The sequence below is a fragment of the Ranitomeya variabilis genome, chromosome 1 (assembly GCF_051348905.1).
Source record: "Ranitomeya variabilis isolate aRanVar5 chromosome 1, aRanVar5.hap1, whole genome shotgun sequence".
NCBI lineage: Eukaryota > Metazoa > Chordata > Amphibia > Anura > Dendrobatidae > Ranitomeya > Ranitomeya variabilis.
In genome coordinates this window covers 614,359,037-614,377,386 of record NC_135232.1, presented here as the reverse complement: position 1 = coordinate 614,377,386, position 18,350 = coordinate 614,359,037, and the positions used below count along the sequence as shown (strand labels likewise).

Sequence of the window (18,350 nt, the reverse complement as noted above, 5' to 3'; positions counted from 1 at the left end):
AGTCCAGACATTATAAGTATGTCAACTTATTTGTCCATATATGCATATTACGCTAATACATATCCCAAGAGGCAATCTTCTAAGGGATCTTTATACACTCAGACTGCCATTGTGGAAGTAACCATATTCCATGGCTAGAGAAAAGTAGGTTTCTTCCTCGTAACAGAGGGAGATTATCTACTGTGAGGCAGTGAGACTATGGGGTCTTAACAGTAAGAGCCCTGGATACAGTTTCATTTATCTTAGGAGCCGAGACTGCTGTAAGAGCCGTATGAGCTGTATGGGATCCTCTGCCACATGACGCAGTGCTGCTGCTTCACCACAAGGTACAGAAGGCAGAGCTGATGTCCCTGGTAAACATAACGCAACAGACTTATGGGACAAGAATCTGTCTGATTGCCGAATGTGGAGTTTGGGAAGGAATAATAACAACAACAACAACAACAACATTTATTTATATAGCGTCAACATATTCCACAGCGCTTTACAGTTTCAAACACAACAGTCATAAGTAACAACCATATAATAATTAAAGCAAAATAGAGCTCACAATCTACAATGAGGTGGGGAAGATACAATGTACAAGTGTGTATTAACAATGTTGTATTTACAATGATGCCACAGCCATCTTCAGGGGGTGGGGGAATAGATGGAAGTAGTGAATGGGCTACACACACACAAACATAAAATGATTGATTAGGGAACGTGATAGGCCACTCTGAACAAATGTGTTTTGAGGGAGCGCCCAAAACTATGCAAATTGTAGCTGGTCCTAATATCTTAGGGCAAAGCATTCCAAGGAGGAAGGAATCCTTCCTTTCAACTCGTGGGATTTTTCCGCTCCCAGGACAGTAGTATGTCCTTTTATAGGATTATAGGATGTACCAAAATGACGTATGTCATCTTTTAAAGCTAATTATGTAATAGACTTGCCCTTAGCACTCAAGGTAGAACCTACCTGAGAGATCTGTTCCAAACAGAAGAAATGCAAATTTTACTAAGCCAATTCAAGCATATCTGTTTGCTTGACTAAGCCCAGTTGTAAAGAATGAAGTAACAAAAGCTGGATCTGGGTCCAAAACACAAGGACTCTATATCTAGAGTTGAGGCCCAAGACAAGAATGTGAAGTGGTAGGCCCATGATACAATGTGCGGCCACACAAGGCACCAGACAGAAGGTCTAACCCAGTGGTTCACCGCCAGAGGCGAAAAAAGCACCACGTTCGACTCACTAATGATACCCCCTGAGGCACAGGGCACCGAAACCCTATGATGCAATATGATGCATATAGGAACTATGAAGCAATATAATGCAATATAATGTCCAAAGGCACTATTAAGTACCGTATATACTCGAGTATAAGCCGAGATTTTCAACCCAAATATTTGGGCTGAAAGTGCCCCCTCGGCTTATACTCGAGTCACGGTCGGCGGGTGAGGGGGAGAGGGCGCTGAGGCATACTAACCTAGTCCCGGCGATCCTGACGCTCCCCCTCCCCGTCCCACGGTCTCCGGGTGCCGCAGCTCTTCCCCTGTTCAGCGGTCACATGGGACCGCTCATTAGAGAAATGAATATGGAGTCCACTCCCATAGGGGCGGAGCCGCATAATTCATTTCTCTAATCAGCGGTGCCGGTGACCGCTGACAGAGGAAGAGGCTGCGGCACCGAAGACCAGCTGTCCGGGGGAAGGAGCGGGACGCCGGGAGCAGGTAAGTATTACATATTCACCTGTCCTCGTTCCACACGCCGGGCGCTGTCTCCATCTTCCCGGCGTCTCTCCTCACTGACTGTGCAGGTCAGAGGGCGCGATGACGCATATAGTGTGCGCGCCGCCCTCTGCCTGATCAGTCAGTGCAGAGAGACGCCGGGACGGGACGCCGAGGAGCTGCAAGCAAGACAGGTGAGTATGTGTTTTATTATTTTTATTGCAGCAGCAGCAGCACAGCTATGGGGCAATAATGGATGGTGCAGAGCACTATATGGCACAGCTATGGGGCAATAATGGTGCAGAGCACTATATGGCACAGCTATGGGGCAATAATGGTGCAGAGCACTGTATGGCACAGCTATGGGGCAATAATGGACGGTGCAGAGCACTATATGGCACAGCTATGGGGCAATAATGGTGCAGAGCACTATATGGCACAGCTATGGGGCAATAATGGTGCAGAGCACTGTATGGCACAGCTATGGGGCAATAATGGTGCAGAGCACTATATGGCACAGCTATGGGGCAATAATGGTGCAGAGCACTGTATGGCACAGTTATGGGGCAATAATGGTGCAGAGCACTATGGCACAGCTATGGGGCAATAATGGTGCAGAGCACTATATGGCACAGCTATGGGGCAATAATGGTGCAGAGCACTATATGGCACAGCTATGGGGCAATAATGGTGCAGAGCACTGTATGGCACAGCTATGGGGCAATAATGGTGCAGAGCACTATATGGCACAGCTATGGGGCAATAATGGTGCAGAGCACTATATGGCACAGCTATGGGGCCATAATGAACGGTATGGAGCATCTATTTTTATTTTTGAAATTCACCGGTAGCTGCTGCATTTTCCACCCTAGGCTTATACTCGAGTCAATAAGTTTTCCCAGTTTTTTGTGTCAAAATTAGGGGGGTCGGCTTATACTCGGGTCGGCTTATACTCGAGTATATACGGTAATCTGATTCAATACGATGCAATATGATGCAAAGTCACTATGAAGCGCTATGATGCATATAGCAACTATGAAGAAATATGATGCACAAAGGCAATCTGAAGCACTATGATGCATACAGGAACAATGAAGCAATATGATGCATATAGGAATAATGAAGCAGTATGATGCATGAAGTAACGATGAAGCGATATGGTGCATATAGGAACAATGAAGCACTATGATGCAGATTAGGAACTATGAAGCACTATGATGCAATATGATGCATGAAGTAACTATGAAGCACTATGGTGCATACAGGAACAATGAAGCACTATGATGCATATAGGAACTATGAAGCAATATGCTGTAATATAATGCACAAAGTCACTATGAAGCGCTATGATGCATATAGGAACCATGAAGCAATATGCTGTAATCTAATGCACAAAGGCAATATGAAGCGCTATGATGCGTATAGGAACCATGAAGCAATATGCTGTAATATAATGCACAAAGGCAATATGAAGTGCTATGATGCGTATAGGAACCATGAAGCAATATCCTGTAATATAATGAACAGAGGCAATATGAAGCGCTATGATGCGTATAGGAACCATGAAGCAATATGCTGTAATATAATGCACAAAGGCCATATGAAGCGTTATGATGCATATAGGAACCATGAAGCAATATGCTGTAATATAATGCACAAAGGCATTATGAAGCGCTATGATGCGTATAGGAACCATGAAGCAACATGCTGTAATATAATGCACAAAGGCATTATGAAGCGCTATGATGCGTATAGGAACCATGAAGCAACATGCTGTAATATAATGCACAGAGGCAATATGAAGCGCTATGATGCGTATAGGAACCATGAAGCAACATGCTGTAATATAATGCACAGAGGCAATATGAAGCGCTATGATGCGTATAGAAACCATGAAGCAATATGATACACAAAGGCAATATGAGCACTATGATGCATATGGGAACCGTGATGCAATATGATGCAATATGATGCAGAAAGGCAATATGAAGCACTCTGATGCATAAAGGAACCATGAAGCAATATGATGCACAAAGTAACTATGAAGCACTATGATGCATATAGGAACTATAAAGCAATATGATGCACAAAGTCCCTATGAAACAGTATGATGCCGTATGAAGACACAGAGGCACTCAATATGTTGCATAGATGTACTATGATGCAGTCTCATGCACAGAGACACTCCATATGATGCATAAAAGCAGTACGATGCAGTATTATGCACGGAGGCACTCAATATGATGCCTAGAAGCAGTATGATGCAAAGAGATGCACAGAGAGACTAGGCCATGCTTGAAGGTGCCCAACAAGAGACCAGACTAAGGCTACGTTCACATTTGGGTTGTGCGCCGCAGCGTCCGCGCCGCAGCGCACAACGCAAACAAAAACGCGGCAAAACGCACGCTAAAACGCTGCGTTTTGCGCCGCATGCGTCCTTTTTGGCCGAAAGTTGGACGCAGCAAAAATGCAACTTGCTGCATCCTCTGCGGCCGGACGCGGGCGCCGCAGCGACGCATGCGGCGCAAAACGCAAGTGCGACGCATGTCCATGCGCCCCAATGTTAAATATAGGGGCGCATGACGCATGCGGCGCCGCTGCTGCGCCCGCCGCTGCGGCGCCCGCCGCGAATGTGAACGTAGCCTTACACTTTTAAGCAAAAGAGCAGTCTATCAGAGTTCCAGATAAATCTCCACTCTGAACAGTACATCTCATTTGTCAGACTGACTCCACCCAAAGGAGCTAATTAATGAGCCGCAGCTGGAGGGCAGTCTTCATGGAGACAATGTGCTGAATTAACACCTTGTGTCCTCCTATGGACGGAGTAGATAAGTTGCAAAGAAAAGTGAAACACTTGTTTATTGAACCAGAAAATGGAAAGCATGCTTCCAAAAAAATCACTCTGAAGCCCAATCATAAGGCTCTGTGCAGACAAGACCTGCAACTAACTGAAGTCCAGTCATGAGATGTAGCCTGGACATATGGCCCTACCATAGCCTAGAGGTCCAAGGCCTAGCTGCAAATGGGTTCCAGGTACAGCTTTGGCACAAAAAAGCATGAGACTAGAGTCAGCCCAGAGGCCCAGGCCATCAATGCAACATTTAAACCATGCACTCACCTGTGCTGGCTCCATACCTGCTAGAAGACAGGGGGAGCTGGTAACGCCGAGAGCCTACCGTGGAAGGAAGCAGCGTCCGTCAGGAATGCCGCATTTCTGTCAATGATTTCTTCACCTGTGCCCCCATCTGTGTTCCATCGTGGAACGCACGCCAATCCTATGTGCCGGTGCTCCTCTCTGACGTCACCGGAAGCGCAACAGCCTTCTCCACCACACGACTTTCGGACGTAGTGGTGTTTTTCCGGTCGGCGTCCGAGCAGAGAGCCCCCCACCAGGAGGAAGCGGCTCTACCCAGGAGCCCGTCCGCTCGACTGGTCTCTGGGGCTGAGGGACTCCCCACCGGGGAGTTTCCACCCTGGGCTACTTGACAGGGGGAAGGATTGGACCTGCCGCACGATCCCCCTAAGCCCATTGCACAGGCTGACTGTTGGCTGAGGAACCTCTCAAAGAGGAGTCTATCTTCGCTCTAGGAACAACCTCTCATACAACCGTCCCCTGTAGGGACAGGAAAAACACTGGAGGGTGGACGTGGGAGGGTCCTTTTAACCTCTCTATGATCCTGTCCCGCTATAGGTCAAGGAAGGACGTCCTCCATGGTGCTGTCCTGAGGGACGTAATGGAAAAGAAGGTTACAGAGATGAGTGATTTAATTTTGGGTTGCAATGTAGTGCCCAGTGTCAGAAAGCTGGGTTTGCGTCCTAGGTCATGGGTCTTCCAGCAGGACAATGACCCAAAACATACTTCAGGAAGCACACAGAAATGGATACAAACAAAGCGCAGGAGTGTTCTGAAGTGAAATATAAAATAATGTGTGTCACCATAGAATTAAAACCAGAGGAGGTGTGCTTCTAGTCAAGGAGAATAAACCAAAGAAGGGCAAATAAAGTGCTAAGTGCTGTGCTAAGGAGACATATAATCACTCCACTCTATGCTGTTCTGCCTTAGAACAGCACTTTATTTACCATTACAAGCCTAGTCCCCTGATGAATTTATGCTTGGATGAAACGCATCGGGACATTTGAGGGAAAGTGCAGGGTTTGCTTAGCACAGGGGTAGCTGTGCACTGCCCTTGTCAGGGCGGGAGTCTTTTGGGGATAGACGACTGCTAGCCCCATAGGGATTGACAGGGTATGGTCGGTCCTGAAGTTGCTTCATGATCCATCTTGGTACAAGATCATCTCTCCCCCCTCCCATAACCATCCAGTTGGTGAGACCTTTCTTTTTTCACCTTTGTCAAATGTTTATTGTCTGTACTAATTGATCAATAGTGGCATTTACAGCTTTCATTATTGAGGTGAGGTTTTGTTGCATTGTATACATGCTAACAGGATTACACTGTTTTGTTGATTTTGGTAAACATTTCACCAGAACACAATTATTCACATTTAGGACAGTGTATTCAGCATTTACATAGATTCGGCCTTATTTACTGTAGCATGAATCTGTTTATCCTATAGGAGTTGTCCTTCTTTGGTTCATTCTCCTTGACCAGAAGCACACCTCCTCTTGTTTTAATTGTATGGTGGCACACATTAATAATTTTGTATTTTAATTGACTAATTAAAAGTTACATTTTAATTCTCACTTTTTGCCATATATCATATCTTCTCTAGTGAGATAAATTGGTGGTTCTTATTCCGTCACTGCTTTTTCCACACCAGAGATCTGAAGTGGCAGCAAAGAGTCTGGATCTAAATCCCATGGAACACCTGTGGAGAGATCTTAAAATTTCTGTTGGGAGACTAGTGGTGAGCAAGTATGCTCGCTACTCGGGTTTCTCCGAGCATGCTCGGGTTGTATCCGAGTATTTCGGCGTGCTCGGGAGATTTAGTTTGTGTCACGGCCGATGCATGATTTGCGCCTGCTAGACAAACAAACAGGCAACCCCCACAGCTGTCTAGCAGCCGCAAATCATGCATCGGCCGTGACACAAACTAAATCTCCGAGCACGCCGAAATACTCGGGAAACCACCCGAGCATGCACGGAGAAACCCGAGTAACGAGTATACTCGCTCATCACTAGAGAAGACGCCTTCATATATGAGAGACCTGGGGCAGTTTGTAAAAGAGTGGCCAAAATTCCAGTTGAGAGGTGTAGGAAGCTTGTTGATGGTTATAGGAAGCGATTGATTGCACACCCTTTGGAATAAATGACTGAAAACAAATATTAAGTTGAGGGTGCCGACAATTTTGTCCGGACCATTTTTGGGTTTTGTGTGAAATTATGGCAAATTTACCTTTTTTTTTTTTTTTTTAAATCTGTTCAAAACACACTTGCCACAGGTGAGTTATAATGAGCATCACATTCTTGAAAGTTGCTTATCCACAATTCTGTCCAGTATTTTTTTTGGAGTTTTTTTTTTACGTGAAATTAGGTCAAATTTTTGCCTTTATTTATTTTTTGTTGTGCAAATACACACAAAGGAAGAAAACATGCGTTTAACAACTTGTGTAATCGCAATAATTTTCTGGGAGAAATACTTAATTTTGTGGAATAATTTCAAGGGTGCCAACATTTTCGGCAGTGAATATATACATTTTTTTCTATTTAATCTATGTGCATTAACGTAATTAGAGACCGATGGGTCCCTGTGAAAAATTTGGACCTGGGCCCTACATCCACCCAGCTTGTTGGTCAGATGCATGGGCCCTTGTAGCATTCTAAATCCTATAAGCACATAGGTGTTGCACCTCCCCATTTTGTAATAATGGCCCCTTCCAGGTATATATATCACATCCTGCTATACATAAAGTACTCTGCACTGCAATGCATTTCATCTGAATGTTCTTCATCGGACACACATCCAGCTGAAATATGCACTGACGTGGATAGGGCCCACTCCGGCACGGTTGCGGACTCGCCCTCTGCGACTACGATCATTCTGCCCCTGTATACGGCTGTTCCATTACCATGCGGTATTTGTCCTAATGTCACAGTTCTTGAGGCTCAGAATTATACATACAAGTCTATGGGGATCCGCCAAGTACAACAAAAAACTCTAATTTTTAATTTATCCATTGCCAAGTCACAATGACAGAAAAACAAGTTCACACTGTTCCGCCACCAAAAAAAATAGATTTTTTTTTTTTTTTTTTTAAACAAAAAAATGAAAAATGCTATGTGAACAAGCCTTTAGGAGCACTGGCCCCGTACAAGTCAGATATATTAACTAAATACTAAGAAGGGGCAATGCTACCCTCATGTCTTTTCAGTGATCACAGGTCAGTCATCCCCTTCCTAGATGAAGTCTCACAAGGTTGGGATTTATGTTGCAGTCACACTTCACCAGGAGGCTTTTTTTTCCTGACCTCTTAAAAAAAAAAAAAAAAAAAAAAAAAAAATTCATATAGTCTCCAATAAAAGAACATCTGAAAGTGCTGCACCGTAGAACAAAGCGGGCAACAAAATAGAGTAAATTGGCTTCCTGAGTGATCTGTGTGTGCACAGGGGTAGAATCGGACAAATGTAAGGCAATACAGTGGATCAGGGAAAAAATATAGATACAAAACAGGAAGAAAAAAAAAGAATGGGGAAAAAAAAAAAGAGAAAGAAAGAGAGGGACGAAAAAAAAAAGAACAAAGAGGGCAAGAAAAAGAAAATAGGAATGAGAAAAAATGAAAGGAATAAAATAAAGAGAAAAAAAAAAAAAACAATCAGGTTCCTCGCATCATGATCTCATACACTTTATGCTGTGAGATCGCTGGTCGTTGCTGAAAGTCCAGAACTTTATTTCGTCGCTGGATCTCCCGCTGACATCGCTGAATCGGTGTGTGTGACACCGATCCAGCGATGTCTTCACTGGTAACCAGGGTAAACATCGGGTTACTAAGCGCAGGGCCGCGCTTAGTAACCCGATGTTTACCCTGGTTACCATTGTAAAAGTAAAAAGAAAAAAAACACATACTCACATTCCGGTGCCCGGCGTCCGCTTCCCTGCACTCCTCCTGCATCCTGTGTAAGTGCCGGCCGTAAAGCAGAGCGCTGACGTCACCGCTCTGCTCTGTGGGAGATGCCGGAGATGTTCGGCGCTCACACAGGATGCAGGAGGAGTGCAGGGAAGCGGACGCCGGGCACCGGAATGTGAGTAGGTGCTTTTTTTTTTTTTTTTTACTTTTACAATGGTAACCAGGGTAAACATCGGGTTACTAAGCGCGGCCCTGCGCTTAGTAACCCGATGTTTACCCTGGTTACCAGGGGACTTCGGCATCGTTGGTCGCTGGAGAGCCGTCTGTGTGACAGCTCTCCAGCGACCACACAACGACTAAACAGCGACGCTGCAGCGATCGCCATCGTTGTCTGTATCGCTGCAGCGTCGCTTAGTGTGAAGGTACCTTTACACTATGGCTGATCCGAACAACGAAAGCAATTGTTACCATCCACCTCTCGTGTCTCCCCTTTTTCCTCATAGTTTGTAAGCTTGCGAGCAGGGCCCTCATTCCTCCTGGTATCTATTTTGAACTGTGATTTCTGTTATGCTGTAATGTCTATAGTCTGTAAAAGTCCCCTCTATAAGTTGTAAAGCGCTGCGGAATATGTTGGCGCTATATAAATAAAAATTATTATTATTATTATAAGGGGGAGAGTGGTTGGTGGTGCAAGTGTGGGGTCATTACGGCGTTACAGAACATTGGAGAGGTGACTGACAGATCCTGGAGCACAATCAGGATGGCACATGTATGGCTTGCTGCCTATGTACTATTAGGCTATGGACACACATGCGGATTTGGCCCTGCGGATCCGCAGCAGTTTTCCATGCGTTGTACAGTACTATGTAAACCTATGGAAAACCAAATCCGCTGTGCACATGCTACGGAAAATTACATGAAGAAAAGCAGCGGTTTATTTTCCGCAGCATGTCAATTCTTGGAATAGGAATCCGCAGGTGTAAAAATGCAGGCGAAATCAAAACAAAATCTGCACAAAATCCGCAGAAAAACCGCAGGGAATCCACAGGGAAAACGCAGGTCAGCGCGGAAAAATCCGCAACGTGTGCACATACCCTTATAGTAATTAGCTAAGAAATTAACTATTTAGAAATTGTAATCTTCTAAATCTGTGTTTCGGTCACAAATATATTAAAATAAAGACTTTAGAATATTCGGACCAAGACACAGAACTCATCTGAAAAATTTCTATCTCTCGCAACCGAGTATATTTGGCTCAAGCAAGAACAAATTAATTTAAATGGGGAGATATTAACACACCGCTTCCAGACACCCCTCAGAGCCACTCACGTCCTATTTGAATATATGACTGGGCATGCTGGAATCCTGGTTTTGCCTCTATGTATTGTCACTATGGTTATTTACTTACATCCCATTCACACTGTGCAGTTATAGAACATGGGGTATTTTTCTTATAAAGGCAGCATAATATTAGGTAGACCTCAGATAACAAAGGGCATCTAATAATAGAAGTCAGGGGGAATCCTGAACGTTATGATGTACTCTTAAAAAGCAAATAATTTTTTTATTACATTACTTATCAGACTTTCAAAGTTATTAATTTTGTAATATTCTTCACTACTATCTTTTGCATCCCATTCTACCCCAAACTCCACGCTACAATGCTCTTTTAGCTGCCTAGTTCTCCTTACAACAGTCCATACTCTACACTCAGAGTACAGGACTATCCCTATCCGAGTACAGAAGTAGAGCGCAGAGAGGCTCAGACATGGATAGTCCTGCGATTGCGGATTCTTGCAGAGTGGCAGCTAAAAGAAAGTCCTAATGTTCTGTTCAAGTCAGCTTTGTATTTGTATTTCTTTACCGTCTGTGGAGCCTAAGATAAGGGTATAAAACGTTCAATAGGTTGAATTTTAATTCAAATCTCATCAGTGTGCATCCATTCCATCTGCAATGTTTTTATACGGACACAAAAGATAACACATAGGTTGGGAATTTTTAAACAGTTTTCACTAGAATTCTGGAGTTAATCTGTTTGAAAAGTCTTAAAATTTCATAAGAGCTTCATCATCTATTTAAAGAACTAGCAGATCTCGGAAAGAGCGTGACAGAGTGCTGCCACTATTTTATATCAAAAAGTGCCATGAATTACGGCAGAAAATGGGAGTGCATTTCATGGTGCAAGGAAGCTGATGGATGCCCTGAAAGTATTAAGAGATTCAGGTCTCAATTTCTGAAATCTTAATCCAGTGGATTCTTCATCAAGACTGATGCACAAAACGCCAGTATTGAGTCATTGGCCCAATAGGGTGAAATATATCAAGCTAAAGAATTGTAGCATAATTTGCACCAAAACTTGTCCAAGCAGCAGTCAGGCCCGAATGGACTTCCATGTTGGCAAACTGATCGTTAATACAATTGTTCAAGGCGCATAGAATATTATTCTCGGGAGCACAGGACATGTGCTGCCAAAGAGGATGATTTGTAAGCAAGCTTAAAAATCATTTCATCCGATAAACAAGCTTTTTTCTCGTTCGTTTGGTGATTGACAGCCTGTCAGTACTCCCGGATTATGCAGAGGCGAGCTTTCCTGAGACTGATCATCGGTCAGTGTAAATATACTCCAGTAGTGATGAATCTGACCATACTCTCTACAAAAATTGCACACAGACTTTACTTTAAGGTCCATGGGATACAGAGCATAACAATGAAACACTTCTAGTATAGATACTTTCAAAAAGTAACAAAGAAAACGATACAAAAGCAAATCAAAGTGGACTGCTTTTTTTCTCATTTTCCAAGGCCCATTAATAAGTGGTTGTCCACGAACAACCCAATCAAAAAGGCGTTGTTTTACTAAATAATTTTATCACCCCTCTACAGGATAGGTCAAAAATGTATAATTACAGGGGGTTCAAATGGGGGTCCCAAATTCTCATGTGAATACAGCAGTTCACATACATGACTAGAGTTGGTCACGAATGCGGCCTTACTCCTCTAAAAATGAATCAAGTTTTGGCCAGGCATGAACAGCACTGCGCCAATCACCCAAGGGACTATGGGAACACTTTTTTGGGATTGCTACAGAATCTAGCGGTCAACCCCTTTAAGGCATTTAACAATTAAAGGAGTGCTGCAACTATTCTAGCAGAAGCCACTTAACTTGTTTCTTAAGGTGCTTTCACATTGCATTTTGGGACATGGTAGGTGGCTCCATTGGGACTTACATCCGAACCCCCCCACAAAACGTGACTCGGGCATATGCCCCTACGAGGCCATAGACTATAATGGTGCCGACAGAGCAACGTGCCTCATTTTCAGGAGTGTACGCTTACTGGAGATGGAACCCTAGATGCAGTCTGCTACGTCGGGGTGTCCACCTCCAGGAGCCCTAAATACCCCAAAACGACGTAATTCAGAGAGCACATTCACTCTGTCGGCACCATTACAGTCTATCGACCCATTGGAGCAAACATCCGAATCCCGTTAGGTGGGACGCAAGCCCCAACGGAGTTGCTGATTGTGTGCCTGAACGCAGTGTGAGAGTACCCTTAGGGTATGTTTCCACGTTCAGGAAACGCTGCTTGTTTGACGCTGCGCAGCGCTGCAGCGTCAAACAAGCAGCGTCCAGATGTTCCTGCATAGTGGAGGGGATTTTATGAAATCCTGTCTCCACTATGCGTGGAAACCCGCACGCGGCGGCCCTGCGACTACGGACATGCTGCGCGTCTTTTCAGATCGCAGCATGTCCGTACACCTTGCGGGGACGCTGCGTCCCCGCAAGGCATATCACAGGGCGCTATGGGAGAGAGCGATCATCCCGGATGTGAAGAGTTAACACATCCGGCATGATCGCGTCCCATTAAGGGGGCGGGGCTTAGCGCCGAGCGGCTTCGCCGCTGCGGCGATACCGCCGCCCATCCGTACCGTGGAGACATACCCTTAGTGGAAACTGCTTCAGAAAACGCATCTTTGGGAAGTTTTCCCATAGCAATTTGTTTTGTACAGTTTCTCCAAATTATTTATTTTTCTAAACAGCTTTTTTGATTAAAAGAGAATTCAAAGAAGTGTAACGCACGCCCTTTTTTTCCACCTGGGATTTTTCTAATTCTTTACAGGAAAAAAATAAAAATGGTTAAAAGACTGAACATATGGTCTGCACAGTGGTTTTAGACTAGAAATAAATAGCAAGCGTATCTCAAACTTTTTTTGAGGAATTTTTCAGTTTTTTGAGCTGACCCATCCCAAAAGACTCTACAAACTGCTCCTTGTGTACTTAGCTTAAGGGTGTGTTCACACTAAGCATTTTAAGGAGTTTTCTGAGCAGAAACTCTTTAACCAAAACTGAACTGTTCTGGTTTTTGCAGTTTGTTCTCCAAAAACTACCATAAGAAAAAAAAAAAAAAAAACACCTCATTTGTGCACATACCCCTAGGGTACGTTCAGATGGAAATTTTAAAGAGCCCAAAATTCTTCATATGAACAGCAAAGTGTATTTCCCACAGAAATTCACAGGAAGACATTGGTGGGCGATTTTTGGGGGGTGTTTCTTTGAACAGTAATGCATAAAAAAAATAACGAGTTTCTGAAGCGATTTTTTTTTTTTTCAAAGGGATTTTTCCTAGGGCTTGTTCAGATGAGCGTAGTATACGGACGTGCTGTCCGAGTAAAAAATCAGACAGAACACGGACCACTGTAATATGTGGCTGTTCAGATGATAGTTTTCCATCATGGACAGGGTCAGTCTTCCATATGTTGGATAAGACTCGCCTATTCAAGTCTATGGATGTGCAAAAAAATAATTGAATCATTTGTGTCGTTTCCAATTTTTCCGGATACATCAAAATTATTAACATAGGAAACTGTATTTGATTGTGCACAATTTAAAATGTTGATGCATAAATATTACTAACAACTTACAGCCAAAGCTAACAGATAATTCTCTATACTCCTCCTTCTAGACCTGTCCTCTGCCTTCGACACAGTTGACAACTGCCTCCTACTACAGATCCTCTCTTCCTTTGGTGTCAAAGACCTCGCCCTATCTTGGATCTCCTCATACCTTACCAACCGCACATTTAGTGTTTCCTACTCCCATACTACCTCTTCATCTCGCCCCTCTCTGTTGGTGTCCCTCAAGGCTCTGTCCTAAGACCTCTTCTCTTCTCAATCTATACCCTTGGCCTGGGACAACTTATACGGTCCTATGGCTTCCAGTACCATCTATATGCTGATGACACTCAGATCTACCTCTCTTGCCCAGATGTCACCTCTCTCCTCTCCAGAATCCCAGAGTGTCTATCAGCCATATCCATCTTTTCCTCTCGCTTCCTCAAGCTCAATGTGGATAAATCTGAACTAATTATCTTTCATCCATCTCGCATATCTTCCCTACCTGATCTATCAAAATAATTAAATCACACTTTCCCCTGTCCCCAAAATCCACTGCCTCGGAGTAACCCTGGACTCTGCCTTGTCCTTCAAACTGCACATCCAAGCTCTCGCCACCTCCAGCTCAAAATTATTTCTAGAATCCGTCCTTTCCTCAACCCTCACTCTACCAAAATGCTTGTGCATGCCCTAATCATCTCCCGCCTCGATTACTGCAACATCCTCCTCTGTGACCTACCTTCTAACACTCTCGCACCCCTCCAATCTGTCCTTAACTTTGCTGCTCGACAAATTAATCTCTTCTCGCTACACTCCTGCTTCCCCTCTTTGCAAATCCTCTCACTGGCTCCCAATTTCCCAGCATATCCAGTTTAAACTACAAACACTGACCAACAAAGCAATCCATAACATTTTTCCTCCATATATTTCCAAACTAATCTCCCAATATCTTCCCTCATGTAATCTCCGGTCCTCCCAAGACCTCCTCCTCTCCTCCACGCTTATTCGCTCCTCACACAATTGCCTCCAAAACTTCTCCCGAATATCCCCCATCCTCTGGAATTCAGTGCCCCAACACGTCCGGTTATCCACATTCGGATCCTTCAAAAGAAACCTGAAAACCCACCTCTTCAAAGAAGCTTACAACCTGTAATGAACACACGGCCACCTCAAATCCATCGGAGCCACTGCAACCCCCGACCTACTGTCTCCCTCCACATAATCCTGTAGAATGTAAGCCCGCAAGGGCAGGGTCTTCTCCCCTCTGTACCAGTCTGTCATTGTTACTATGTTTACTGTAAGTGATATTTGTATTTTGATGTAACCCCGTCTAATGTACAGCACCATGGAATGGTGCTATATAAATAAATATGGATATAACAGACGTAAAATAAAGAAGCAATGCAGGCGGCACATGGACGTAAAATACGGAAGCAATGCAGACGGCACAGGGACATACATTTCAGGTGGCTTACAAACATAAAATACGGATGCAAGATGTGCATTGCACACAGACGTAAAATACAGACTGCACGCGGACTAAATATGCGGATGGCACAGATGCGGGATTCAGGTGGCACACAAAAATATGATACAGAAATAAAACATAGATGGCACAAGGAAGCAAGATTCGGATGCAAAATATGGACATCACACCGAAGATTTGGAAGCAAATACAGACGGCTGAGGGTCAAGATACAGACGGCACATGGATCCACAATACGGAAGCAATATACAGACCGGACATGTAAGGGTCGGCCAGAACACAGATGTAGGATTCGGACAGGACAAGCACGTAAATTCGGAAACACAGATGACAATATAGATGAAAATAGTTTAGAGTTTTCTGGATGAAAATCAGATGCTTTTTCCGGCATTCATCTGACGCTGGCCTATATAAATTTAAGGTCTCATTTAAACATCAGTATTTTTCATTTACGCAAAAAAAAAAAGTCACCAGCGTCAGTCAGAGTTTGATCAGTATTTGGTCAGTGTGTCATCAGTATTGTTCACATACGGATACATTATACAGCTCCTCCTATACATTGCGATGCTAATCCCGGACTGCACACTGATACCATCCGCCTGCTCTACGGGATTATAATGGACCTGTAGTCCTGTATTACCACTTCATCTTCGCTGCTGGTAGAAAAAAAAAAAAAAAAACGCACTTCTCCGTGAGTTTTTCAAGCGAAAAAACAGACTATAACAGAAAAGTGTTATTTCCGGGAAACGCTTGGATACAACACGTACGTCTGAACGAGGTCTGATAAAAGGGATATTTCTAAAGCGTTTCTTTCCCCCACAGATGTTTCAAGGAGGGCAACACTTTTTCCCACCATTTATCAAAACCTCTTTTAGGTACGAAAGAAAAAACATACAAAAAAATAAAAAAATAAAAAAAACACAGAACTCCAAAGAGAATCTCACATGGAAACAAAAAGATAAAAATTTTAGCGTGTTTCGAAAAAAAAAACAAAAAACCTGGACACCACCTATGCCATATTATGCACCTCTGGGAAAACTTTTTTTTTTTTTTTTTTTAAAGGCGTTGGCAATAACCATCTGCAAAAAAAATAATAATAATTAAATTCCCTACTGCAATTCTACATTAACAAAAAAAAAAAAAAGCAGCAACATCTGCAAGCAATCTGCATGGAGCAGAGCCCCGGCCCCAGATCTGCCTCTTCCTGCCGCCCGTGGAGGCTCCGGGCTCTTTTGTGTCCCCTTCCCCCGCCATACTCACTGGCCGCAGCCTCTTTACCTTTTCCTCACCCCATTATTGATATCACACCTCCCGCCTGCAAAAAAGGAAAATGCACACAAAAAACATGGCAGCATTTTTTTTATCGTCTCCATTACGGCAGCGCCTGTCAGACATGCGAGCAGACGGGCGGAGGGGAGGGCGCAGGAGCTGCCGCCTATGTCTGAGGAAACAAAAACATGCAGGGGCAAGAGGTGCTGCAGCAGCCGCACAGCGCCGTCTCCCCTAATTGCTTCCAGCAGGGGCAGCACAGGCGTGCGGGTAGCGCAGGGTTAGCGCGCCATCCCGCACTCTTGCAGGCCCCGGCACCGCGCACAGATTATTTTTTCCTCTTACCTCCAACCCTGTACATGTTTGCAGCCATTTCTATGCAGGCAGGGAGGGAGGAGGACTCCCCCCTCCACCCTCCGAGACTTTTTAGTCCAAATCCTCGTATTTAGCTCCAAAAAAAACCCGATGAATCCGACAGATCCTCCAGGTGGAGAGGACAGGATTCCTTTTTTTTCCTCTTTTTTTTTTCTTTTTTTTTTTTTTTTTGCGGGGGAGAAAAGGGGGGTAAAAAATGGTGGATCGATCAGAGGAGAAGGAGGGGAAAAAGATGCATTTAAAGGGGCAGTGCTCTGCCTCCTGATGGCTATGTGCTGGGAGGAAGAAGAGACAGTGATGGCAACAGAGTCCTGGGCGAGGGGAGGAGGCCGGGGAGGAAGCAGTCATTACCAGGAGGCTTTGCCCTCCCACTACAGTAATGCTTCCTCCACCTCCATTCACATCTCCTCACGACACTCACGTTTTTCTCACCTCAGGGTTTCACACATGCAGAAAAAAAAACACCTCATACTCTCTTTGGTTTTTGTTCACACAATGGTTAACTTGAGGTGTTTGAAAACGACAAAAGATTTTTTTCTAGCAGAAATCACCTCAGTAACCGCTCCTTTTTTTTTTCACAATTTTTGTTTTCAGCTGTGCAAATATGTTTTTCAAGAGTTTTTTTTTCTTGATCTGCAATTGCAATTTTTTTTAAAGCATATTTGTGGTGTTTTTCAGTTTTTTTTTTTAAACTTGAAACAAAGTAACCGCTGGAGCGAAATATGCTAAAAAATGGCGCCCTTGTTAGTTTTTATACTTGATTTATGAAGGACAGAGCGTCTTTTGAGAGGAAAATGCCCGAAGAATGGTCATCTCCCTTTGTTTTGTAACTGCTTGGTGGCTGTGGAAACCCAAAGTTGCAACAGGAAATTTGTGATACAAAAAAAATTCTCACATCCAATGCTCTCGCATGAGATGCCGTACGCTAGTGTGACTCCAGCCTTACAAAGAAGTATATACTGTATGTTCATTATTTTCGGCATTTCTTAGGTGCTTCTTTTCGGTGGAGTTTTCAGAGCAAATCCACCTGAGAGACTGCGCCTCCATGATGGAGTCAGACGCTCCTGATCCACGAGGAGGTGCATGGCTTTTCATGATGTTGGAGCGTCTTTGCGAGTGGCAGCGCTCCTCCGAGCACCACGCCAGACATCTTATGCCAGTCAGATACTGGAGTGAGATTTCTGGTGTAGTCAACGCCACAGCCAGTCATGAATTAGAGAAGTTGTGGTGTCATGTCGCGCCTCATCCCGCCCCAGCCCTAACAATTTGTTAGAGCTGGGAGAAACTGGTGTGAAAACGCCAAATGTCACAGAATTTTGGTGCAATTTGCGCCTACATTTTGCGACTTTTCAAAGCTTTCTCGCTAGAATTCTGGTGTGAAAGCTTTGATAAATCAGGCCCTTCTTGTTAACATACCATAAGCCTGCAATGCATTTTTGTCTTTTTTTTTGTGGTGATCTTCCAAAATACGCTTGGTGAATATGGCCTAGGATTCGGCTAGGTTCACACGAGTGTGTTTCACAGTCTGTATACGAAGCATAATGCCTGGTCTGACCATGCACCTACCGATTTGCAGCTTCATAGACACATGTAAGGCTG

At 44.1% G+C, this 18,350-nt stretch overlaps 1 protein-coding gene across 13 annotated transcripts in view; it reads right to left on the bottom strand.

Moving 5' to 3' along the window:
- MTA1 (metastasis associated 1) overlaps positions 1 to 17,126 on the bottom strand; it is a 185,207-nt gene extending 168,081 nt beyond the window's left edge. For 7 of the 13 annotated variants that reach the window (XM_077260684.1, XM_077260689.1, XM_077260687.1 and 4 more), the window contains exon 1: positions 16,722 to 16,881. In XM_077260684.1, coding sequence (XP_077116799.1) covers positions 16,722 to 16,749 — 28 coding nt within the window. In that variant the 5' untranslated portion in view covers positions 16,750 to 16,881. Of the gene's footprint in view, positions 1 to 16,721 lie in introns of all 13 variants that reach the window. The other 6 variants (XM_077260688.1, XM_077260695.1, XM_077260696.1 and 3 more) reach the window with 3 other exon arrangements.
- Positions 17,127 to 18,350: the final 1,224 nt, after the last annotated feature.